The 25,850-nt window shown below is 41.8% G+C and overlaps 1 protein-coding gene and 1 long non-coding RNA gene across 2 annotated transcripts; one reads left to right on the plus strand and one right to left on the minus strand.

The window, feature by feature from the left end:
• Positions 1-7,937: 7,937 nt before the first annotated feature.
• LOC140578325 (uncharacterized) lies at positions 7,938-9,947 on the minus strand. Its single transcript, XR_011982425.1, has 3 exons — positions 9,764-9,947; positions 9,048-9,117; positions 7,938-8,737 (listed from the first exon to the last, which is right to left on the minus strand). It is a non-coding gene; the product is annotated as an uncharacterized lncRNA (long non-coding RNA).
• Positions 9,921-21,295, plus strand: cdc5l (CDC5 cell division cycle 5-like (S. pombe)). The gene is made up of 16 exons (XM_023839348.2): positions 9,921-10,102; positions 10,669-10,772; positions 11,573-11,734; positions 12,154-12,281; positions 12,802-12,901; positions 13,429-13,647; positions 14,150-14,294; positions 14,975-15,163; positions 15,312-15,460; positions 16,177-16,339; positions 16,476-16,640; positions 16,970-17,050; positions 17,165-17,407; positions 17,786-17,983; positions 19,998-20,210; positions 20,596-21,295. The coding sequence occupies exons 1-16, from the start codon at positions 10,058-10,060 to the stop codon at positions 20,701-20,703; spliced, it is 2,412 nt and encodes an 803-aa protein (XP_023695116.1). The 5' UTR covers positions 9,921-10,057; the 3' UTR covers positions 20,704-21,295.
• The last annotated feature ends 4,555 nt before the right edge of the window (positions 21,296-25,850 follow it).

A 25,850-nucleotide genomic window follows, 5' to 3' on the forward strand; every position in this document is an offset into this window, starting at 1 on the left:
TCTTTGTATTTATGTTGAAAGTTCTCAGCCACCCCTGGGGTGCTGCCAGTTGCTTCTTGGCCCCCAGACTGACTTGGCGAACACGTCAGAGTCCGAAAAAGCTGCATGCACAAGATAAGAAGCCCCATTTGTGCCGAGGCATGAGAATCCGCACGTGTGCTCAGGCGTGTGTGTTGAGGCTGCCTCTCCAGCAGCTGGTTGGGGTAGGCTTCGAGATCTGCACGCTAAAGTCAGTGCGACTCAACACATCAGGTAATTGGCCATTACTGGAAAACGCTGATGCACCAATGAGAGAAGGATTAATGGCAGAATCAGCACAAATTGGCTATGGTTGAAGTGAAAGGGGCAATTTTCAATAAAGGAAACCTCTTTTGCATTTTTTACAGAAAGTCTTCATAAAACAATAAAATAATAATGGCAATGAAACTAACCTTGTTTGTATTTACCAAAAAGAAAGGCAAGAAATGCGATGTATTTCACAATATGTTTACATGGCAATGCTACACATTTTTGACATTCATGAAAAATTCATAGAGTTATGTATTAATAGCGAATCCCAGTGTCAAGAAGCCAAATTTCATCATACGATATTCATACAGGAATCTACAACTTGAAATCGATTAGATGAAACTGAGGCAGAATAGCCAAGAAAGATCTCAAATGATGTTCTCTGACACCTCAGGAACCACACAAGCAGAAAAAAAACATAAGACAAAAACCATGGTTTTCCTTAAAATTAGGTCTTTATTATTGTTTGGTGATGGATGACTGCACTGGGAAACATTGCAGTGCTAGAGACTGAAATCCCCCTGAGCGCTGGAGGACATTCTTTTGTCAGGGATCTACTTAGAATAAAGAGTCCAGGAAAAACACAAAGAGCTGTAAGAAGATACGGCACACCCTGTTCTGAAATCCTATATATAGATAATAAACAGTCCACACAGTATAATTTTTGCTCATGTAATAAATGGCTGAAGTGTTGACATGATATGTATTTCCATTTAATTTTTTTGGCAGGCAGTTTTATCCAAAGAATTTTTATTGAGACAGCAGGGTCAGCGAGTCCCTGGAGCAACTGGGGTTAAGGGCCGCGCTCAGGGGCCCAATGGTGACATCACGCTGCTGACCCAGGGATTTGAGCTGGTGACCTTCCGATCTCAGGGATGGTGTGGTATACCACTAAGCCACGCACGAAAATTAGACGTGTAACTTTTACAAATGAAGCCACAGATGAGTCATTCTTGGCGATCAGGCGTGTGAAATCAGGACAAAGGATATATGGCACGGCACCCTGGGGAAGGAGGAGAAGAAGGAGACGATGCATCGAACATGTGCATCTCTTTCTCAGAAAAATGGAAGAGGAAAAGTAAGCAACTCTAAATTATGTTGTTGAAAAATAGGTATTCATGTCTGGGATACTCTCCAGCAAACACCCAATAGTGTGGCCTTTTTCAATAGGTGCAGACAGTCTTCGGTAGGGCGGTACTGATATGAGCGATTCAGCTGAACATACTGACATCACAGGGATGTAATTTCTCTCTATTTAATTCTTGCTTTATTGCTGTTCGAAGAATTTGACCTCAGGAGAGTTGCAGTATGGAGAATTTAAGGCTTTTAATCTTACACATAAGAACCAACCAGCTGTGTAGTTCTATGTATAGACATATATGTGTATGTATGTGTGTATATAAAGCTACAGTATATTTAGCATATGGGCTAATTTACTAAATGATTCAATTCTCCTTGTTGCCAGGACTACAGAAGAATACATCTGGTTGTCCGCTTCTAGCTTTGCAAAAAAATTAAAATAAAATAAAAAATGCATCTTCAGCTTGGGGAGGAAAAGGGGAAAAGTCTTGCCTCTGGTGGTAATTGAGTAATTTGCCCAACTAATGGAAATCCTAGTTTCTTTAAAGGAACTGTCAGAAGATCCTGGCATTTTATCTGGAAAAAATAACAGTAAAGGAATTGCCAAGAGAAAGGACCCTCATTATCATTGATAATGGTTGTGCTTGGCTCACAATCTCATTTATGATGTTTTGCTTCTTGATTAGAGAGTGTACTAAATGAATATGCAAGGCTTCAGAGCTAATCCAAGCACTAAGCAAGGTTTAGCCGCCTGTCATCTTTAAATTCCCTCTCTTGCTAACGACAAACCCCTTATGGGAAGCCCATTAAACTTACTCTTACTGCAAAGTTTGGAGAGTTTGTCAGGGACAGAGCCAACTGTGAAACTGAAATTCATTTGTCACTTTTAAGTTACAGACATGTATGCTAACCAGTCAGAAACTGGTTTGCAAATGTGGTTGACGTGAGATTTTTCAGCATTTAATATGTACAGTATTAGTTTGACTTATTTGGAAAAATAGATTCATTACCTAATTACTTTATGTCATGTGCTTCATTTAAATAATTTTTAGAATAGTATAACTTTATATGTGCATATTCCTGCTTAGAAACAAACACAAATAATCAGACACTGGGATGTGTTTACTTTCTACAAGATTTCATATTTCCAACATTTGCATAATATATGGAAACATTATGTAAATTGAATGCGGAGGTTAAGTACATTGCTTAAGGAAACACCAAAAGGCCATTTCATGGGATTTGAACCTTTTCATCGGAAGCCTATTTCCTTGCAGAACATGCTACCCGCTGATGCAGATCCCCTCAGTGCCTGGTCTTAGAAACTCCAGTCCTTGAGAGCCACAGTACGACAACTTTATGGCTATCTTCTGAATTAACATGTCATTTACATTTGATACACCAGGGTACGATGACTTACTACCAAATTAATTACTCTAATAATAATAAAGAAATTAGGAGCAAAGGAAGACTGTAAAACAACATTCCCTGTACTTCAAGACAACTCAAATTTACAACCCCTACCTAAGTGCATATTTAACCTTTGCTCTAAAAACCGATAATAATCGCGACTGATAATAGACATCCTTATAATATAGCCCATTCAATTTTTCTTCACACGTTAATAATGCGCTTAATTAAAACTAGCTTGGCAACAATTACTGTTTATGCATTACATGCTTAATGGCGCTTTTCAGTTGAGGAGATGGAGGTTTAAAGAATAAACTCCGTCAGGGAGAGGAAATGCTTGCGGGCTTGCTGACAGATGCGTCTATTGCCCAGATATGGCTCTATGAAATGCAAAACCAGCTATGCGTGCCTAGTGCTGGAGAAATTCCAAGCAAGCTATGGAATAAACAAAAGACAAACAAGTATCTTCAGCCCATAAAAGTACTTCTTTTGCCCCAAAGAACGTGTTCTTTGGCGTCCAAAGAATAAAGGGCAGTGTAGACAATCCGGGAGTGAGATTTGTGACCAAAGGCACAGCCCCGTCTCGCTGCCCCGCCGGCAAGACAACACCTTCATTATTGTAGCTTAAGGGAAGCTTGGACACTCTCATGGGACCAGTGAGCTCCTGATTTGCAAGGTTCTGCATGAAGCGCGATTAAAAAGCACTTTGGCAGGCAGTTGAGGGAAGAGTTCTGGGCGAAGATATCTCAATGCACGGTATAGAATAAAACTGTTGTGGCTACTTGCCAAGTCAGGCAGTCAGACACGCAGCATGCATGCAACACCTACTGCGATGACTAAGCTAAGTTCATCTTGAGGACAGCTACGAAAAAGAAGCAACAAATATTATAAGGTCCTTCTATCAGTCTTATCCAGTACAGGGTTGCAGTGAACATCAAATCTATCCCAGGATGCAATAGGCACAAAGCAGTCTATTGTAGGGCACAGTGTATTATAACATATAATATGTATGATGCTAATGTCATATTTTTCGATTTCCTGAATAACAGCAAGTACATATCATCTATACCACACAAGCTTTATTACTGAGTTTTTTATAGATCACATACAAAATGACATATTTATCTATCCAGTGTCTGAATCTGAACCTGAGGAATAAGGATGCTTGATTTGACAGTCAAATGACATTTGAGTGTGTTGCCTTTACTATATCAAACACTAATAAACAGCAGCTTTTCATCTATATAAATGGCAAACACCTAGAGTATAAAATGTCATGCAATTTGAGTCAAATCGTTCTATAAAAACAGAAAAAAAACAAGAGACTATAGTCACAATAAATAATGATTTGTGTGGTCAGACAAGTGGCTAACCTGTGTGCATTGTGCCAGGTGATAAAGTCAAGGGCACACTGGAGGGTTGAGGGCAGGAAATATTTGCATCTCTTGTATGAATCATATTAGCTTTATTTGGCGAGCTCATGTAGTCAAATGAGTTGAACGGTTTAAGAATTAAGTGAAAATACAGACACGGTGGGGGTGTTACATGCAATTTAATTCAAGTGTTTATGAAAGAATCTTACGACTTGGTTGATAACATTGTACAGTCATGCGCCACATAACGATGTTTCGGCATGGAGCGAATATACAATGGTGGTCCAGCAAGATTATAACAGAAGTGAAAAATTCCTGTTGCCTAGGGAGGGCATACTGTACCTGACGTAACGTCATAGCGTAATGCTTTACTCACGTGTTTGTGGTAATGCTGATGTAAACAACCCTACTGTGTCATACAGTACGATAATAATAATAATAGCTGATGATAATAAAGAATTATGTTACTGTTTATGTACTCACCATACTGTGCTTTATCGTTATTTGAGAGTGTACTCTTTCTACTTATAAAAATAAGTTTACTGTAGCCTAGGCGTGTAGGCTATATGGTCTAGGTTTGTGTAAGTTTGCTCACTTTGTGATGTCCACACACGACAAAATCGCCTAACGACGCATTTCTCAGAATGGATCCCATCATTAAACTACACTTGACTGTATCTGCACAGCAACAGGGTTGGGATGCAAATCCTACCTCTGGCTCCGCGTGTGGCGTATGTACGTTCTGCCTGTCTTTAAGTGCGTTTACTCCAAGTACTCTGGCTTCTTCCTGCCTTATCAATAGTCGAATTAGCGACCCTAAATTGCTCATAGTTACTGTGTATCTTGACAGCACATCCTGGATGGTCATTGCCTCACTGTGAGCCTGAATTTAATAGGTAGCTACACAAAATGGATGACCCTTTACTTTAAGAAAGCAGAGATGGCATAGGAATTATTAATTAATTATTGACAGGCACAGGAAAATGCAAGTCTTTATTCATATTAAACCCAGTATCTAAATTAACTGAAAAATAATAAGATAGGATACTGAAATTGTTTTAGTTCTTTTAATGGCTGCTCCGAGCTTTGCTTCTGGAGAAACATCTACAGTGCAGCAAGAGAGAGGTCCTGGCAAAGACCCTGAATATGCCAGACAGACTATATCATAATGGTAAAACAGCAAGACTGTAAGCCAGGGCTATGCAGCTCTTGGTCCTCAAGGACTGAGCACTGCTCATTTCCCAGCCTTCCTTCACCAGAGAGCCAGGTGTGAAGCCTCTGGCCAATCAGAATCAGTAATTATTAAACTAACTACCTGGGAGAACTGAAAACAAGGCCTGGATTTGGAACGGAGATCCAGAGTTGAATAGACCTGCAGTAGTCTATGTTCAAGACTGGATCTATATGAGATAGCAAACAGAACCATGTGACATGGTAAAGCATGGACAGAATGTGCTAATAAATAATGTAAAGAATCAAAACAAAAGAACACAAGCCATCTTAGCTTGAGCACAAGTTTCATACAATGGGAAACAATGTAGTTGTAGGGTTTTGTAATTCCTGAAGAAAAATAATGTCCTGCCAAAGATCTAAGAACTCAAAGTAATGCATTGCTTGCGTCATGTTGTCCCTATTTATGCAACGGAATAAATAGAAAATTGTCACCTGAGTGAAATGTACCCCAGCCTGTGATTATTCTGCGCACTTAGTGTCAAACTCACAAACGTGTTTCAAAGTAAGAATTATAAAAATAGACTAATATTAGGCCAACAGGCAAGTTTAATAGAACATTTTATTACATTTTCTAAAGTTAGCAAAACAGTGTTGTTTTGGTAACTTTAGATGTTTCTTTTTGCGTTTTGGTATTTTGAATGCAAATATGTGGAAAAGTATATTCTAACAAAATGTTATTACCAAGTGCAATTTTTTTCCAAGGCACTGCAGAGGGCATGACAGTTACAGTATTATAATAGATACATTTTAATGTCTGACACATAAGATGCTGGAAAGTCCTTTTTTAGATGCCAGTTAAAATTGGCCCAGAAGATACTTTATCTGTACATACATTCGCCGAAGAAAAAGCCTATTCTGTCCAGAGTAATTACCTATCCCCGAGAAATGATCCTGCTTAAACCTGATCAAGGCACCAGAATGTAAACCAGGATATTGGCTCCTCATCCATATCTCAGAGTTTAAACCTCTGCGGCAAAGACAAATGACCTCGTCCATAAACAGGAAGACAAACAAATGCCGTCTCAACAGGGATGCAGTTATAAAGATCTTTCTTAGACCTAATGAATTTTGTTCCACTTTCTCCTAAAAGACCAAACAGATATCTGGCACTGACCTCATTTGGGCCGTTTCTATTTTGTTCCCCCCCCCCCACCCCCAATTTCGTTCTTTATTAAGCCCCAGATTGGAAGATGCCGGATAGTAAATAAATAATAAATTGGTCTTGTGCAGCTGCGGCCTGCGTAGGATCTGTCAGCGATCCGTGAGGCACAGCACATCTTTATTAAGTGGAATGAAGTCCCCGCCAAGCTTAGCTGCCTGGGAGACGAGCCTGTCAGAACTCGCGAAAGGCCTTGTCTTCTCATGTGGCATCTCTGATGTAATTACGCGACGGGCGCTACTGATCAAACAATATAAAGGCATTGACAGTAAGGGAAAGCGAGGGCCGTCGTGCTCTTTACTTCATCAGGCCTGGTGTTTAAAATGTTAAGTGCTGACACACCCTAAGGCACCCACGGTGTACTGCTTAAGGGGCAGGACTGGTAACAAAGAAAGAAAATATATCCCTGAGAGGAAATACTGTTTCACTGAGTTACCTGCTACTGCAGATAAATACATATATAAATGCATAAAATTATAAGCTATGCAAACTAATCTTCAATAATGTACTTGCATAATACTGTATGATTATACAGCCATATTTATAATCTGGAATAATTTCTAACTTGCTATAATAAAATAAAATGTTTCACACAGATAACAATTAGAAAGTTACACATCAGCTGAGATCAAGATGCACTTATTTACAAATAATACTTCAACAATATTTCTTGGGCAAGAATTAGGCTGCATTATAGTATTTGTCATGGGATGTGGAAAAATAGGAAACAACTGTGGTTATAAATCTTTAAGGCTTTTAACAGAAATGCGGTATTTGAACTTTGACAGCACCATGTTTCACTCATGTTTTCTTACCGCTTTCAATTATGAGAAAAGGATTAAGCTCTTAAATGTGAATTTTTCAAATTCCTCAGCAGCTGCTCTGCAGCAGCAAAAGATCCACTGCATACAGTGAGAACTAAGAGGGTTTTAAAGGACTTCCAAGGTCAAGCTTATTAATATACATTTGTCTGGGCAATTTCTTCCACTTTGTTTTCTGAACTAGCGGCTTGAGCTAAAAGAATCTGAATTATAGCAAAGCCCGAACAATGTTTTGCATATCCATTTTTATTCTGCCTGCGAACGGTGCAGGATAATGGTGAATAACACTGAATTTTATAGTCAATGGCAGTGTATTGTTCAAGAACTTCCAAAATTAGTTATAATATGAAGTACAAGGTACAGCTGAACAATGATTTATAACACAGAAAGTGTTAAAAGTAATATGAAATTTCTGTTTTATATAACAATAATAATAAATGTAATTTTATTCCTTTGTACAAAAAACGCAAAAAAAAATGCTAAAAAAAAAAGATTAAACTGAATATTCCTTAAAATGTTAACATAAAAATGTCAGCCTGAAAATTTTCAGGGCTCATTACCATATTTTTGCTATTTTAGGGGTTAGGGTAAGGGTTATGGTTAGGACTATCGATGAGCACTACGGTAGCCTAACTCGACAAAGTAGCTCAACTCGACAGAACACCGGCAACAATTGTTGAACGGGTTAGATGCAGAAAGGAGTTATACAGTAACACATTTTTTAAAATGTCAGATCACAGATGTGAATTTCTCGATAATGCGCAATAACTCCCTGTCACATTTAAAGCCCAAAGGCACAATTTTCTCAGGTTCCTTGGCGTTGTGTCATTTTTATAACAATGAAAAAAAAAAATAAACAATTGTCCCCGGTCTCCCCTACACTGAAAACAAAGGGCCTTTCACTTCGTGGTTAATTTCCACTCTAACTTGTTCATTAACGGCCAACATAGGCCACAGCGCACGAGGAGCCAGCTGGATATCAACATGAACATTGTTAATGAGCACATCTTCCATTGCTGAAGCTGAGCTGCATGCATAAATCTGAATGCACGTTTCGATATGCGACTCAGCGCCATGCATATAAATATGCTATCAGCACGCCTCTCTAGCGCAGTGTCAGTACAGTTTCACTGCATTTGTGCGTCATGCCTGTTCAAGCGTATGCACATGTGGCTGCGTGCCATCGCTTGTCATTGACAGAACGGGTGCTGTGAGCGCCGGGGGTTTGTTAAGTGTGAGATTTTGTTGGTTCTAGTTTACCTCCGGAGACCTTAGGTGTTCTTTGGCTGGGACAGACTAACATGCGGGTAGGCAGCTGCGGCCAGATGTGCGCTCTGTCTGAAGTTGGCGGTCCTCCCGGGATCAGACATGGGCTAAAAGAAGGGGAAAAGGATACCTTAACTACTACCCCTTTTTTTTTTCTTTTTAGAATACATATTCTGTTTCTGTATCTGCTTTGAAACCAGGACATATGAGACCCGCACTCTTATTTTCTGTACGAGCTTCCAGAAACGGAACGTACAGTCCTGACTCAGTGTCATATATTTGTCAGCGATCGCTGTAGCAGATGCACGGAACGCCAGTTGAAGAACATCCTATGGCTATACACAGAACGGGCTTTGTTAATAAAATAAAAGCAGGTTAAACCATATTACATAATTACTGGGGGGGATATACACATGCCTTCAACACATGCTGTTCAACGACACGTGTCTTTCAATGATCCTCCTTGTCAAAAGAATGATACCTGATTCTGGAGAAGAAAGAGAAAGATCCTAAATTAGAAATATTCCATTGTACAGACTTACTTACTTTGTAAGAAAGCTCTCCCACTTAAGAGCTTTCTTACAGTTTACGTGAAATCTCCCATTGACGGGGCTGTCCTGCTGTTATTTAACTTTCTCCGATCAATTTTCTGCCGCGAGTTATAAATAGTCCATGCAGGACTTTCGCACCTCAACTGAATAATTCAATAAAAAAGTATGAATGACAAACTGTATTTAAAAACAGTCGATTGATGAGTCACAGCATAATCTAGTTGGGTAAATCATTTAACGAAGTAGAATGGACCGCACTGGATTGTTTTATCACCATCTAGTGGCATATTCTGTAGTACACTAATGGCTTTTTAAAAACTTTATATAAGGTCATGGTAAATGGTAGCAACGCCTATAAATTATTTTGGTGACTTTTAATAATTGTTAAGGAATTTGAACATTATTCAGTTATCAACATAAAATTAGACGCATGTGTGTTTTCTGATAAATGAAAACAATTTCCATAAAATACACAAAGTACTCAATGAGCAGAATAGTTAAGCACTGTATTTATTTTCAAATAAGTAAATTAACTCACTGTGCTTAATTTAGTTACAACATCGTGCTCATTTCTAAACTTACGAATTTGAAAAAGGTGTCCTCTTCTCAGGGGTAGCCTTTGATTGTTTTCATTCCTGCATGGACTATTTAGTTCAGTGAATTTGATCCATAAACTACAGGAAGAAGTAAATAGACTACAACTATGGCAGAAGGCAGGTTTAAGTTCCGTTTCAGCTGGTGTTCTTCCGGTTCACATGTAGGCCCAAAATCCTCCTGGCAACGTTGTACTGAAGCGTCGGAGTGTTCATTTTTCTTATGCTAATGCAGTTTATCTTTTTGCTATAGCATTGTGAAGTGTGAAATAACCCTTTCAAAATGCCGCGGATTATGATCAAGGGGGGTGTCTGGAGGAACACCGAGGTATGTGCATCCTTTCGATCGCTTTTGTACAACACCTGCTTTAATCACATTGGCCGAGTATGCTAACTGGCTAACTAGCTAAACGATGAGAAGCTATTGCCACTCTGCTTGTGTATCTAACTTATCGTGTGTCTTTAAAAACATCTGATTGCTGCGTTTAATGTGTTCAGTTACTTTATTTAATGTGCCGTTTGCTAAGTTGCGTTCATGAGCTATCTGTCAATCTCACTACAGCAACGTTTTCCTTTAGCTGCATTATCACTCATTTGTTCTTTTGCTTTTCAGCAAGCTGTTAATTACTTCTGTTGAAGCGTGATTCATTTGGGTTCTCAGTTGGAAACCTGATAATCGTATAATTTTTGCAGTTATGGTTAATATGCTCATTACCTTAACAGCTATTACTTGTCCCCGCACTTCATTAATTTTACGTCGTTCCGGTAGACGCGATTCTTCAGAATGGTCATGACACTAATGTTGTTTCTCAGGCTCTTCTATGGTCTATTGTTTATGCTATTAAACATATTACGTTTCATCAGTATTTGTCTCCATGCACAAATGTTTTCTAGGATGAAATCCTTAAGGCGGCTGTTATGAAATATGGCAAAAACCAGTGGTCGCGAATTGCGTCGCTTCTGCACAGAAAGTCAGCCAAACAGTGTAAAGCCAGATGGTAAGTGTGTTTTAATAGCGCATACGGGCTTTTTGGAGTGTGTCCTGCAGTTGTAATTCACATGAGGTTCTGTATCAATCAGTGATTGCACATATCTGGGTATACAGGTAGCGTGTTGGTGAAGGAAATTATCAAGGGCAGTCTGTCAGGTTGAGTTCCGGGGAAGGGAGGAGGGTATCCGCTGTTTGTTTTAATAAAACCCAAATATTACCCACTTAAATAATCGTACTTAAATGCATGAAATATTTCTTGGACCATACCTGATATCAGCCATTTTACTCTATCAAATAAAGAGTGTATCTGTCTAATACTGGCTGAGTAGTCTCTTTGGGAAAGTAAAACCATTATAGAATCAAAGTAGAAAAAAAAATCAAGAAAAAACTATCAGACTTATTTTGCCAGCGCTTAGTGGCTGATGAGACCACAACAGAGGTTCATTAGCTTGCAGTCCTCCTCACACACTAGGACAGAAAAATTTGATTTCCAAAATAGTCATTAAGTAGCTGAAACTAGCAATTTAAATCTTTTATTGGTCTTTATTTCCCGTAGCCCCCAGTATCTCAGCTACTTTGTATCTCAAGTGTTTACTATGTAAATGAAGTCAAATAGCATTTTTAGTATTTATTCTAGATCTAATTCAGGATAAAATTGCAGTTCCAATCTTTCGTATATCTGAATAAAGTACCTGTTTGTGTAATCGATGTAATACATGTACATATACTGATCTATATACTAATATATATCTGTTGTTTGAGTTGTAAGGGTTGACCGTGATGTTAAATTGTTGTGTTGTGTTCCAGGTACGAGTGGCTTGACCCCAGCATCAAGAAGACAGAATGGTCCCGCGAAGAAGAGGAGAAGCTGCTTCACTTGGCGAAGTTGATGCCCACTCAGTGGAGGACCATCGCCCCTATAATTGGGAGGACCGCTGCCCAGTGCTTGGAACACTATGAGTTTCTTTTGTGAGTGTAGCTTAATTTGCTATTTAAAGACACAGTAGGTGCTCGTGCTGAATGTCATATTCCCACCCATTGCTCATCAGGCATCCTTGTTGATGTTTAAGAACTGCAGGATTTTACAGTCCTGGGCCCTTTTAAAATGGTTGAATCTTCTAGTCAAGGCCAGATGAAGGGAACACATCATCTTGAAATGGTTTTAAAAGTTCTTTTAAGAATTTTAAGTTCTTTACCCATGTCTTCTGATCTTTTCATAAGGTGTAGTTTACTGTCCAAGATTCTACTTGAAGCACAATCCAGCCATGGTTTCTTTTCAGTCTGCAGGCTCTCTAAACATTTATCTCCTTTTGGATGATTAATGGATATATTGAGAAGGTTAAGTGGTTATTTCGACGTGTGCCGATGAGATTCGTGGTCTGTTTCAGAGACAAAGCCGCCCAGAGGGACAATGAGGAAGACGGGACAGATGACCCTCGCAAGCTCAAACCCGGCGAGATCGATCCCAACCCAGAGACCAAGCCGGCCAGGCCCGATCCTGTGGATATGGATGAAGGCAAATCCGCTGCAGTGTTACACTGACTTGAATCTGGAAATTCACATATGATTAATGTATTATTAAAGAGGTGGAAAGTTCAGGTCTAGAAAGTACAAATCTGGACCAAGGTTTTGTTACAACCAATCAGTTGAGTAGCCTGTCGCTATGACACTTTATGCACAGCTGTTTGGTTGAAACAAAACCTTGTTTTGTATTTGTACCTTCTAGACCTGAACTTTCCACCTCTGATTATTTTCAAACCAGTTGATTATTAATAATTTTAAACAGACATATTGACATGTTTGGACCTGTACTGTTTCATGCGGTTGATTTAATATTAGTCCTTTTTCTTTTTCCTTAGATATATGGCACATTATCCAAAACATGTTAATGAATGTTCCCGCGTGTTCTCATTTTGTTAGCGTTGAATGTGATGTGCAAGATGGTCTGTTATGCTTGAATGGTACAGATCGCGTTGCTCGCCTTGCGATCTTGAGCACCCGTCCTCTGTCTGAATCAATCTGTTTTGGCTGTTCAGATGAGCTGGAGATGCTGTCAGAGGCCAGAGCTCGCTTGGCCAACACCCAGGGCAAAAAGGCCAAGCGGAAAGCCAGAGAGAAGCAGCTGGAAGAGGCCAGGTCTGTCTGTGGGTGTTAATGAGGGAGTCTTGTAATGAAAATTCAAAGATGTGTACCACAGAGATATTAACATGTGATGTTTGTGTTGGTACTGGGGAAGCATTTTGCATAATAAAATATTGGATGTTATTTTCATAATCAGTTGCTTATATTCAATACCAGTTAAAACCCATGTGGTACCATAGACAAGCTTCACTGCCCCCCACCAAAAATCCGAGAAAGTGAAATTGACTTAAGTCGGCACAACCCCTCATACCATAAATCCTATATTTGCACAAGTACTGGTATGTCGGAATTCTTCTCTTTGCCTACCCCATCTTGCTCTCCATAGCTTGAGGGTCACAGCTCAGGGTTCTGGATAATTAATGTCTTTACCTCGTTTTATGCCGTTCCCGGCCGACCTGCTCAATAACTATTAAGTTCGTCGTTTGTGAGCCGTGCTGGGACCATCGGTGATGCTCATTCAGGTCTGCGCACTGTTAGGTTTCTGGGGGATCTTGAGGGATCTGCCACGTTCTCCTCCACAGGCGCCTGGCTGCCCTCCAGAAGCGGCGTGAGCTGCGGGCCGCCGGGATCGACATCCAGAAGAAGAGGAAGAAGAAGAGGGGCGTGGACTACAACGCAGAGATCCCCTTCGAGAAGAAGCCAGCGCTCGGCTTCTACGACACCTCCATGGAGAATTATGACGCTCTGGAGCCCAACTTCAAGAGGCTCCGGCAGCAGCACTTGGACGGGGAGCTCAGGAGGTGAGTGAGCATGCGATGGGGAAACTAGACATCAAAGAATCAAGAAAGGAGTGCAGTGTCTATGTGTGGCTCAGAGAGTAAGCATGCCGTGTCTGTGAGTGGCAGGTCGCTGGTTCAAATCCCACAGTCAGGAGAATGATGTTATTTTTAGGTCCTTGACAAAGATCCTTAGTCCCAGTTTCTCTAGTCACTGATTGACCATGCTTTCTGAAAATGTAAATTGCTTTAGATAAAAGTGTTTGCTAAGTAAATGTGGCGTATGGTACTTAATGTTATTTTTAAACAGTGGCAGTTATGAGACTGGCAGGAGATTTGCATGTGGAAGATATCTAATGGAAAATTACAGAATATTTCAGTTCTGAGAAGGATTTTGTGTGTGGCAAGTACGTGGTGATTACCGAGATGAATGTTTACCAAGACGAACCGTTTTAGTAAGCTGATATATAAACATCATGCGGTGACCTTGGCCCTTGATGATGTCATCCTCACTTCCCCGCCTTAGTGAGAGGGAAGAAAGGGACCGTAAAAAGGACAAGCAGAAGATGAAGAAAAAGAAGGAATCCGACCTCCCGTCAGCCATCCTGCAGACTAGCGGGGTGTCGGAGTTCACAAAGAAGAGGAGCAAGCTGGTCCTTCCCGCTCCGCAGGTGAGCTGAATATGCAAGAGGTCTTTGTGCGGTTATTTTTTAATGCGTCTGAATGTAGTCTGCATGCCATTATATACATTTACTCATACAAACGTGTCTTTTTATGTCTATATCTGTATATATATATATATGAATGAATGAATAAAATAATCCAAAGGACAATGTGCAGAATGTCCTGCCGGTACAAGAACGGGCACCTTGATGAAGGTGAAACCCCATAATCCTGAGTGCTGGCTGTGTGAAATACAGTGTGACATTGCTTACACTCTTTACATTACACTTATATAGCAGAGGCTTTTGTCCAACACAGCATACAAGTGAGGATCAGAGAGCAGGATCAGAGAATTTCCCCAGAGAAATTAGGGTTAAGGGCCTCGCTCAAGGGCCCAATGGTGAAATCACTCTGCCAGCCTTGGGATTTAAACTGGCAGCCTTCTGTTCAAGGCCACAGAGTCCTAACCCAAAGGGGGAAACTCACCGACCTAAACTTGTGTGAATTTTTGTTCTGGGTTTGAACTTTAAACCTTCAGGTTAAGTACTGGGCATCCTACTAACCATGCCTCTATGCCTTGGTAGACCTTGAGTTTGAAGATCTTTTATTCCACGTCAGCGACAGCTGGTGTAGATGTGTTGGTGAAAAGTTGGCTGACTATTCCGTACGGGCATGTGCTTGAACTCAGATCTCCGACTCGGAGCTGGAGGAGGTGGTGAAGCTGGGCCAGGCCAGCGAGGTCGCCCGGCAGACCGCGGAAGAGTCTGGAATCACCAACTCGGCATCCAGTGCACTGCTGTCAGAGTACAATGTCACCAACAATACCATGGCCCTCCGCACACCCAAGACCCCGGCAGCGCAGGACAAGATTCTCCAAGTCAGTTCAGCCTCCTTCCCTGCTCAGACATTCCTTTTCCACAATCACTGATAATATTAAGTATAATCTTGCTATGCAACGATGACTTCAAACATGGCAGTTTCCTATAGGGCTATACATAAATACCGCAATGTGACGTTTCCAACAGGAAGCCCAGAATCTGATGGCCCTAACAAACGTGGACACGCCCCTCAAAGGTGGCTTAAACACCCCCCTCCATGAGAGCGACTTCTCTGGGGTCACCCCCCAGAGGCAGGTGGTACAGACGCCAAACACGGTCCTCGCTACGCCTTTCCGGTACGTGTTTGCTATGAATATAGTGCGAGTGTGTTAACAGCATGTGAAATACTGCCCCGCGAAGGCAAAACACAGCAACTGCATGTTTCATCAAAATCAGTTATGACTGAATTCGGGTCTCTTAGGTTCTGTTCTCGAAACGCAGTCTTAATTCAACAATGCCCGGTTTGGAAGAAAATGGTTGGAAAATCATTTACTGTGAAATCCACACTAAAACTAAGGCAAAGCATCTTTTTTTCCCTCTGTGTCAGCATAGTTACTGTGTTTTGCCTTCATAGAGCAGAATATATTTCTGGGCTTTATCTGGTACTCAAGCACAGCTAATCCTCGTTTAGCGACTGATTTCCATTGCAGTTGCCAAGTCATTAAGTAAAACAGTCGCTAAGTGAATATCACGGTAGCCCAGGCGTGACCCTGACTGCTTCTAACTTTACTGCAGCTGTCCGTACTTCATTTATTTTATCCTTCATGAAGTGGATATTTTTACCAGCATTTTGTATGTTCTACTTAAAAATATTTCTCTCTCCGGGGTACATTCTCAAATGTATGAAATTTGGTCAAAATGCACGTATTGGTTGGAAAATAATTTATTTAGTTTAATGTCGCATTTGCGAATGGTCTTCAACCAAAGTAATCACTAAATGGGATTGGTTATAATAGGTGTCATTATTGCATTGTCTGAATAAATCCATTTGTTTTGTTGTGTTTTGAAAAAGAACCCCAAGTCATCCATCAGAAGGCATGACCCCACAGGGGGGGCTCACGCCCAAATCTACCATAGGAGTTACACCTCTGAGGACTCCGTTACGAGACAAACTAAATATCAATGCAGAGGATGGGACAATAGACTACTCTGATCCAGCGTACTCCAAACATCTGGTGAGTGTGATGGGCCAGCGCCTAGTATCAACCTATTGAGATTGAGGTTGTTGACTCCAAGACTCTTGAGGTCAAACTCTATTCGCTGAACTTGAAAGTCCTTGGTAAATGTTACTCATACTAAAATGTCCCACAGCAAAAAGAGTCCCGGGAACAGCTGAAGCTGGGCCTGATGGCATTACCCCTGCCCAAGAACGACTTTGAGATCGTGCTGCCGGAGAACGCAGAGAAGGGATTGGAAGAGCAGGATGTGGATGAGAGCTTTGTGGAGGACGCCGCCGAAATCGAGCTCCGCAAACAGGTCGGGTTTGTTCGTTGGGTTTTTAAATGTAACCTGCCATATGAGCATAGTGGAGTTTCATTGGGGGGGATTTAATTAACTGCTATAACTTAACGTGCAAACTCCAAAAATGCAATTATCTTTTCTTCGTTACAGGGATTTTTTTTTTTCCATTGTGTGTTTTTGTGTTCTTTTAACTATTAAACTAGCTCTTTGCTGATGCATGCAATTAGGGTTTTATTAAGTAGCTTCCTTGAGATAAAATTTCTATGTTAAATATCTTTGTGTACCTTGTTTCCTTGAGTGAATCCTAATGAGCGAGGAGCTTACAGTATCCTGTGCTTTAATAGGCTGTGAGAGACGCTGAGCGTGAGAAGGAGCTGAAACAGAGGCACATTCCCGTACAGAGGGATTTCCCAAGGCCTTCCGACGTGAGTTTGGCTATTACGTTAATTGACGTTAATTATACTGCGTGCACATGCCGGTGTTTTGTTTTATAATGCTTCTGATTGTACCTAATTCTTGCATACTCATATGAAAACAAGGTCAACGAGACGATTCTGAGGCCTCTGAACATCGAGCCTCCACTAACGGAGCTTCAGCAGGCTGAGGAGCTCATCAAACGCGAGATGATCACCATGCTCCACTACGACAGCCTGCACCACCCCTACGCAGACGCCCTGCTCAAGAAGGGCAAGGCTGCCGGCTCGGGCTCCAGCAACGCCGAGCACATGGCGTACCTGGAGAAATACGCTTACGAGAAGGTCTCTGAGGAGGACCTCCGAAAGGTCAGCCCGGCGTGAGGCGAATGTTATGCGACGTGACCTTCAGCTTATGAAAGGATGCTTTCAAACAGTTTCAGAATGACTCCATTCATGCCTAGTAAAGATATCTTGCAAAAGGACATAATAAGCACTTTTAATAAATTATGTTACAAGTAGCTAGTAATTAAATGATGTTAGTAATCAAGTTATTTTAACTTTATTCATCAAATACCAAGATGATGCTTACCTTTGTGGATGTCAATGGTACTATCACTAATTTATAGCCAAATATTATGTGTCTCTTCCCCCCCCCCCCCCCCCCGAGCATCAGGTATTGCTTATATGTCAACTGAGCGACAACCTGATTGATTGACAACCTGGTCTGCTATCTTTGCCTGCCAGGCGGTGGAGCTTCTGGCTCAGGAGATGGAGGTCGTCAAGCATGGTATGGGCCACGGTGACCTATCCATCGAGGCCTACAACCAGGTGTGGGAGGAGTGCTACAGCCAGGTCCTCTACCTAGCCGGGCAGGGCCGCTACACGAGAGCCAACCTGGCCAGCAAGAAGGATAGGATCGAGTCTCTGGAGAAGAAGCTGGAGGTAAGAGTTGGAATGGAATGAATGGAAAGGGATACTCTGCATTTTTAAATGCTGGTTGTCATTCTAAGTTTGTCCTGTAGGGGGCAGCATTGATTAATTTGTGATTATTAGGATACTTATTTTCAGTAAGATGCAGAACATCTTAAATTTGAGCAAAGGCTAGTTGAAGATGCATCAGTATTAATACAAATATAAAATTCCTGCTATTTTTTTGATGTGTTATTGATTACAGTACTATAACAATACAGTATCCTTTATGTAATGAAATTTACATAGTGCTGTAATACAACCATTGTTAATCATATGCAAGTTTTTATATTCAAGTAATCATGGAATATGGATGAGAATATTGCTAATAATATTCGGTACAGGGTGTTGATGAGATGTTTGGATTACCAGATGAAAATGTTAACTATAAACAATGTAGTTTTGTAATACTTATTCTCTGCAGCTTATGTCGTTCTACACGGTGTAAAACGCGAATCCTGAAAGTGCTGCTGTATCGTTTCGTTCCGGGGGAACCAGAACCTTCAGTTAATCGAGGGGATGAGTCACAAAGGATGCATTTGTGTGACGTTCCTTGGCTGGAGATGCCGGAAGGCCTCTAGGACTGTATTTACGCAGTCGCCCCCCCTTCGGAAACGTGGCGGAGCCGGCAGGGGGGCACACGGGTGGGTGGATTTGGGCAGCGGCATGCGCTGAGGGCCCGGAGGGGCTGCCACCACTTTATTCGGGGGGGTGGTTAGCAGCACTTTTTGTCGTGGCAGCAGAATGCCACATTTATGTGGACCACAGCCCCCTGCATTTAAGGAGTTGTGGGTGTTAGGGGTGTCTGTGCTGGGGGGCCTTCCTGTACTAACCTCTGATAGACCAGCACAACCACAAGAGAGGTACAGAGGTTATGGCCAATAGCATTAACAGCTCAGGCGAGGCCTTCTGGGCGGTGGGCGGTCTAAGAGTACCTTATTTTGCTGGGATTACAGGAAAACAAATGGTTTGTTTTATGGCCAGGACACCATTTCCCAGCCCCAAGCTCTCTATCATACGCTTGATTTTCTGTTTTCAAGGACACCGAAGCTTTGAGGCAGCCCGTTAGCATGTTGTTGGTGAAACTGACCATTCCTTACCGGAATACTCGTAGGGGGCAACAATTCCAGTAAGAAAACAGGCCCATTATGGGAAATGCTTGCTTGCTCCCCCCCCCCCCCCCCCCCCCAACACTGGGGGGGAAAAAAGGTGCATTATGTTTGGGCTTTCATGTATTAATGTTGGAACTGCATACTTCTTTTTTTTCCAGTTCATATTTTTGTTTTAACTGGCTGTTCTTTCATAAGTCACAGGTAGTTGTAAAGTTATAGTATTTGAAAGTCAGTCATGCATAGGGGTAATTATTGTGGCTGTTTTCCCCTCTATCTGTGCTCCTGATCTCCTCCTTGCTTCTGAATTGCTACTCTTTGCAGAATATTACAGTGGCAGCTTTTGAAATTTTTCAGAATAGTTTGTACATCCAACTTTGAAACTATTTAGATAAACTGTACTAGTTTCTCCACCGCTATTAACAGAATAATGCAAAGGCATTTGGTATCTGCTCTGATTTTATATGACGACCAGTTATGGAATTGATTTAATTAATTTTGTCTGACTTCTAGACCAACCCCAAAAATGAATATACAGATAACAATGAAAGAACCTGGTTGTATTTAACTGGTGTCCTTTTCTCTTGTTTGTATGTCATACTGTAAGCTCTGTTCTGCTACTTTCTTTGGAGTTTTAAGTGCAAGTGCATGTCGGCGCTGTTATTAATCACTGTATTTCCTGGACGGGGAATTCATACAACTTTGGGAGCTGTTGTCTTGCCGCAGTAAGGATTGTGCCCATAGCTTCTGCAAGGGGTTCTGTGCCCTCCCCCCACCCCTCACCCCTCATGATCCTGGGTAGGACAAGTAGGTATGATGGATGGATTTTATTTACCAACCTACTAACCTGGAGCGTTACACGTTTTCCTTGCCTATAGATAAACCGAGGCCATATGACAGCAGAAGCCAAGAGAGCAGCAAAGATGGAGAAGAAGCTGAAGATCCTGTTGGGAGGCTACCAGTCCAGGGCCATGGGGCTGGTGAAGCAGCTGAGTGACCTGGGAGACCAGGTGGAGCAGGCCGTGGTGGAGCTCCGCACCTTCCAGGAGCTGAAGAAGCAGGAGGACCTGGCCATCCCACGCAGGCAGGAAGTGAGCAACCACCGACTTACGCCTTTCGGTGTTTACCACACATCTGTTGGCCGCTCGCTAATTCTACTACTTCTGCTGTGGGCACGTATTCCCAGGGGCTTCTGGGAAAGGTGCAAGTAGAGATCACCTAAGATACTGATAAAGTGAGAGTGGGCGGATTGTGGAAATGGGCCGAATTTGTCAGACGTAGGCCAAGTTCAGCATAGACATAATAAATACCAGGCGAAAATTGACCCGTCAGCATTCGAGACGTTTCGCAAGATGAGTATGGCTGCCTGGCCCACCGCTCCGCTCCTTCTACGCCGAGAGCGTGTGGGCTCTGTCAGCAAAAAAGGAGGAAGAGAAGAGGACGAATGACGTTCCCTGTGTTTATTTTCTTTGTCAGGCTCTCCGGGAGGACGTGCAGAGACAGCAGGAGAGAGAGAGGGAACTCCAACAGAGCTTTGCAGACCTGCTCCTGGAGAAGGAGACCCTTCTGTCTTCCAAGTTTTAAAATAGGACTTCAGATCCGCCGAGGCCCTTGTTCTGCGCTGGCCGTTCCCAGACAGTCTCCCTTCAGCGTTGGCATTGTGGCTGTAATGAAATGCTTCAACAAAAAACCTACCACTTTTGGACCCTGATCATCCATCGCTTCGGAATCAATTCCGCACATTTCCCCGCTGAGTATCTGTCGATTTGTAGAGATGGTCGTTTTTCTTCAACCAGCTATTTTACACGGCATGATAGTCTACATGTTGAATTAGGCGCATACCAATACTCTTACCGTAGTCTTAGGAGGAACATGTGAAAGTGTTTCGCTAGATGGTTTGACATACCTTTGAGCTGATTCTGTATGATAAACCTTTTTTTTTTAAAACCCGGGACTTGTTTTGCATATCCTCTCTGTGGAAGTTCCCAGCCTACTGTGTGGCCTCCGCCTCAGATCTGTCATTCCTGCCGTCTGCAAGTGTCAAACGTATAACTCAAATTTTAGTTATGACCTGAAGTTTTTTTTTTCCCCTTTTAAAACATGTTGTTTATTTGCTTTCATATCCTGAACCTGGAATGTATTGATGACATCTGGGAAATAAATGGTATTTGACTTGCCCAGTGTCCTTTGTCTAATGTATGATGTTTAGCAGCAGCTTTTATCCAAAGTGAGATATAATTCAGAATAGGGGCAGAAACCGGGCTTAAAAGTCTGAGTCCAATCCAATTTGGTAATACCAATAAATCTCTGCGTGTATTTAGCCTATAAGATAGGACAGCGGTAGGGAGGTGGTGTGGTGGTACAATGGTTAGCACTGTTGTCTCTGGGACCTTCAAATCTCCACCAGGGTTCTTGGTGTGGAGCTTGCATTTGTCAGTTGTGTTTCCTCCAGGTGCTGCAGTACTCCAGCTTCCCACCCAAAAACATGCGGAGCTGAATTGGCATCACCAAATTGCCTGTGGGTGGATAGGATGAGACTGAAGTGCTGCAGTACCTGGAGAAAACATGAAGGAGATCACAAGCTCTGAACACAGATCCCTGGTGGGGATTCAAACCAAGGTCTCAGGGGTGTGAGACAACAGTGCTAACCACTGCACCACCATACCACCCTCTCAGTGCCCCATCTTATGGGCTAAAAACCTGTGGGATTTATGATGTCAGCGATTCTCACTCCAGGAGAGGACCAACTGAACCCACACAGTGCTGTCAACTGGTTTTGGGGTCAGGACCCTTAGGAATAGTTACCTAATGTCAATGACACCGGTGTCACCTCACCTTTGCCTCTCAGATCAGGGAATGCTTCCAGTTACGAGCACTCAGTCAGTTTTTTTATACATTTAAACTGTCATGTTTTAATCTCATACATGTACAATTTCACATAAAGCACTGTAGCATCACAACACAAATGAATTTAGGGACCATGTTTGCTCGGTTGGGCTTCGTTGCTGCTATTGGCAAAAGACCCACTAATGCATTTGTGATGGCTGTGAAGTGTGGTCATTGCAGTGAAGTGTGGTCACTGCGGTGGAGGGTCATCTTGATCGGCACTTCAGCACCAGCTCTGGTGACACCACAGGGGGTCAGGCCACTCGGCATCGACGTGACACCGGTGTCACCCTCCACCCTGTCCCCTCTCCGGCAAAGAAGAGAGCACTCATGGTGGGATCAGGCTGCAGCCGCCGCCCCCCCCCACAGCTGGCATACTTAAGAAGCACAGAGGATGCTTTGTGAGATAATGAGCAATAGGGGCCCGAGCGCCAAGCCGCCGACCAGCAGACAGAGCCCCCCCTCTGAGCCGAAAGAAGGTGGCAGCGCTCCAGTCGTTCGTTCAGGGCGACGGAGGTGAATCACTAGCACGTTAGCATCTGGCGGATTGATTGGCGTCCTACGTCCACACAAAGCTCTCCTATTGGGGACGGGCTAGTCAGACGTGCTGCGAGATGGCGATCTCTGCTCATATAAACTGCGTTCTTTTATCTACTGAGGGTTAAAGTGGGGGGGGAAAGCGAAGTCATTAGTCACGGCATGTGATTAATTTATCAGCGATTCAGCAAAAAATCATCCGCAGTAAAGGAGAATGAGAGAGGAAGCACCATTATCAGGGATTTGGCAGAAGAGGGAGTCCCCCCCCCCCCCAAAAAAAAAGTAAAATGACAGTTTGAAACAGCATTAAGAAAAAGAAAAAAAAAACTATGATGACATTCATTCAAATGGCAGTCAGGATACACCGGTTCCGCACTGGTGAACCCCTGAGGCTTTTCGAGGTCTTGAAGGGGGAAATGGCAGCGATCAAGAGGTTTGCTATCCTCTAACTGTCGGAGCCATTAAAAGCGCCTTTTACACACTTGGCACTAGATCTTCTGAGGGTTTATTTTTCTCGATGGGAGAGTCGAATGTAGCAGCGCGGCGTCGCCCGTCTGTCCACCACAGAGGAGGGGATTATTTATGGGCTATGGGTTTGTGCATCGGCTGATTAAACCGAGATAGTTTCTGTTGGGGCCAAAACACTCTTCCTTCTGTGAACCATTTCCTGCAAGCGTTAAATATTACGAGCGGCTCCTGCCGGTTCCCTTTGCTTTGCTCCGTTTTGTCTTAATGACATGTAACTTTTGGCCTGGTTCATGCCATAGCCCATAAAACCTAGATGTCATTAGACCGTAATCCAACAATCCAGCCAAACTGGAAGTGCGAGTTTAAGCCCCCAAATCCTTGAATAAGCAGAAAAAAAATACATTTTCCAACTTTTACAAGAGGGCATTACTATACATGTGGAAATCAATGCATCCAGCGATATAGGTACTGTCCACAAGTTTGCAAAAAAGACAAGGCAAAGGCAGCACATATATTGAACACTTTAAGAAAGAACAAAAATGGCAAGTATTGTGTAAAAAGATAAATCATTCAGTTTAGCACTATTACAAGAAAATTAATTTAGTAACTCAGGAAGCCAATATTGTCCAAATTCACTAAAACAAAGGTTACATGGTCTTATATTAAACCCAAAACATGATGGTACCAAGCAGAAATCCTTGTTGTTTTGTGTGTAAAAGTCCCTGATGCATCGTGGAGAATGCATCATGTGATGAAAAGTGAAACGAACGGAGAAAGACTGATAAATTTGCTCCTATACTCTAATAATCTGCTATTTATCTAGAGAATTTCTTATCTACAGCACACTTGTATATATTTTTAAGTCACTGAGGGAGAAGGGCGGAAAAAAAAACATTTTGCATATTATAAATAAAACTCCTGGCTGCTCCAAAAGGGCTATATTTAGTGGGTAATATTATACCTGCTGGAGATCACAAATAGAAATGCAGGTCGGCAAAGAGGATTTCATTTACCGCAACTGATGACAAAGTACCAATCACCCTAACCGAATCACTGAACGCATCTCAGCGGAATATTAAATCAAACTGCCCAGCATTTGCCACTAAATATAAACCAGTGTCACTTTTACGTTATTTATAAGCGCCCTTCGTGTCTAGTAACTGGGTTAACAAAGCATTCCCTGTAGCTGCAAAAGCGAGTCTATAGGCTGCTGGCTGGGTCACAAGGTTCTGGGTCATGTGACCAGTGGCTACAGAAGCATCATTAGATGGCTGGATTCCTCTCTATTCATCTACCCACTGCCCATGTCTAGTTAAATGTCAGGAGGAAAGACTAAGGTGGCAGATTGCAGGTCTTGCTTTTTTTTTTTTTCCATCTCCTGCCTAATTTTTATTTTCTTCACCCTCAAGTTTAGTTTTAAAAACACATTTATTATTATTATTATTATTATTAATAATAATAATAATAATAATAATAATAATAATAAAGAAAAATACAACAGCAATAAAAGGAGATAATGTATTGTAAGACATACGTACGTCATTCTCAAACGCAATACAGCCCTCCAAAAAAGTTCCATTAAACACCATATAAATGCCTTCCACAGACATGCATTTGTTTTGCCGCTGTTTTAACACACGATGATTTACAGGCGGTGCCAAGCAAGCAGCAGGTGAAACGGAAACGAAGGCTTTAGGTTGGCTTGACACTGGATCACATACAGTCGAACGGTACATTTCAGTGTTTAGATACCACGCTAATTTTATTTCTGCTAACACATTCCGGTTTATACTGTAGGAACGTTGGATGTCAACCAGCTAAATATTTTTAGCTACTACCTTCCCCGCTTCAGCTAGCTTCCCGCTTTGGCAGTGTAATTTAAATCACCATAAACAGCAGTGCAGAATAATAAATTTTTCAGTAGTTGTGAAGCCAGGATGTCAAAGATGAAAGAACACGGTTTAACGCGGCCTGGAAATCACTAAGCTCTCAGATCACAGCACAACCACCACACTTTGTTTACCTGATGTTGTCGTAACCTCTAAGTGCTATTTAGCTATTTGATATTACTCGTCTTAAAAACTGCGTGTGAGATATGAAACAGCGGCCACCTACCTCCTCGTAAATTGGCCAGTCACTTCTCAATGTGATTTTTGTATAGGGACGGCCGTTAACATTTTTTTTCATAAGGAACAGAAGAATTTGTGATCCAAAATGTGGGTTTTAAAGTTCATTCAAGGACGCGGTGGGGCGGAAGAAAAAGTCAATCATGCCATTGTAGAGCCGGGTTTTTAGCAAAGGCACACTAGGAATGAACATAGCTGGAGAAACACCAAGTAGCAAAAACACCGAATGAAATAAAAAAAATAATAATTAAAAAAAACACCTCAGAGTGTATCCATGACAGCAGAATGCAAAGTTAAATTAAAAATTCAAATAAAAATTATTGTGATGCAATTACTGAAAAGAATCTGATATAAGGTGCTCAATGAATATGAAAAATAATACCAACTGAACATTAAGTGAGGGAAAATACTTTACAGTCAATGGCTGTCAACATGGCTTCAATGAAGTGCAAGTACCGCAGCTCTCGGTATTACGCTGGCGCAAATAAATAAAATTATAATAATAATAATAATAATAATATATGCAAGTAAAAATATTTCATGGTCATGAAGAAGATACGTGCAAAGGTCAAACATTATCTAAAGGTGACGGAAATCGAGAGATCATACCCATGTAAGGGGAGGGGGATATTGTCCGTAAATGTCCGTAAATGGCCAGTAAATGTCCGTAAATGCCCAGTAAATGTCTGCAACTTCAAAGTTTCAGTATTATAC

This window comes from Paramormyrops kingsleyae, chromosome 14 (genome assembly GCF_048594095.1).
Source record: "Paramormyrops kingsleyae isolate MSU_618 chromosome 14, PKINGS_0.4, whole genome shotgun sequence".
In the NCBI taxonomy this organism is placed as follows: domain Eukaryota; kingdom Metazoa; phylum Chordata; class Actinopteri; order Osteoglossiformes; family Mormyridae; genus Paramormyrops; species Paramormyrops kingsleyae.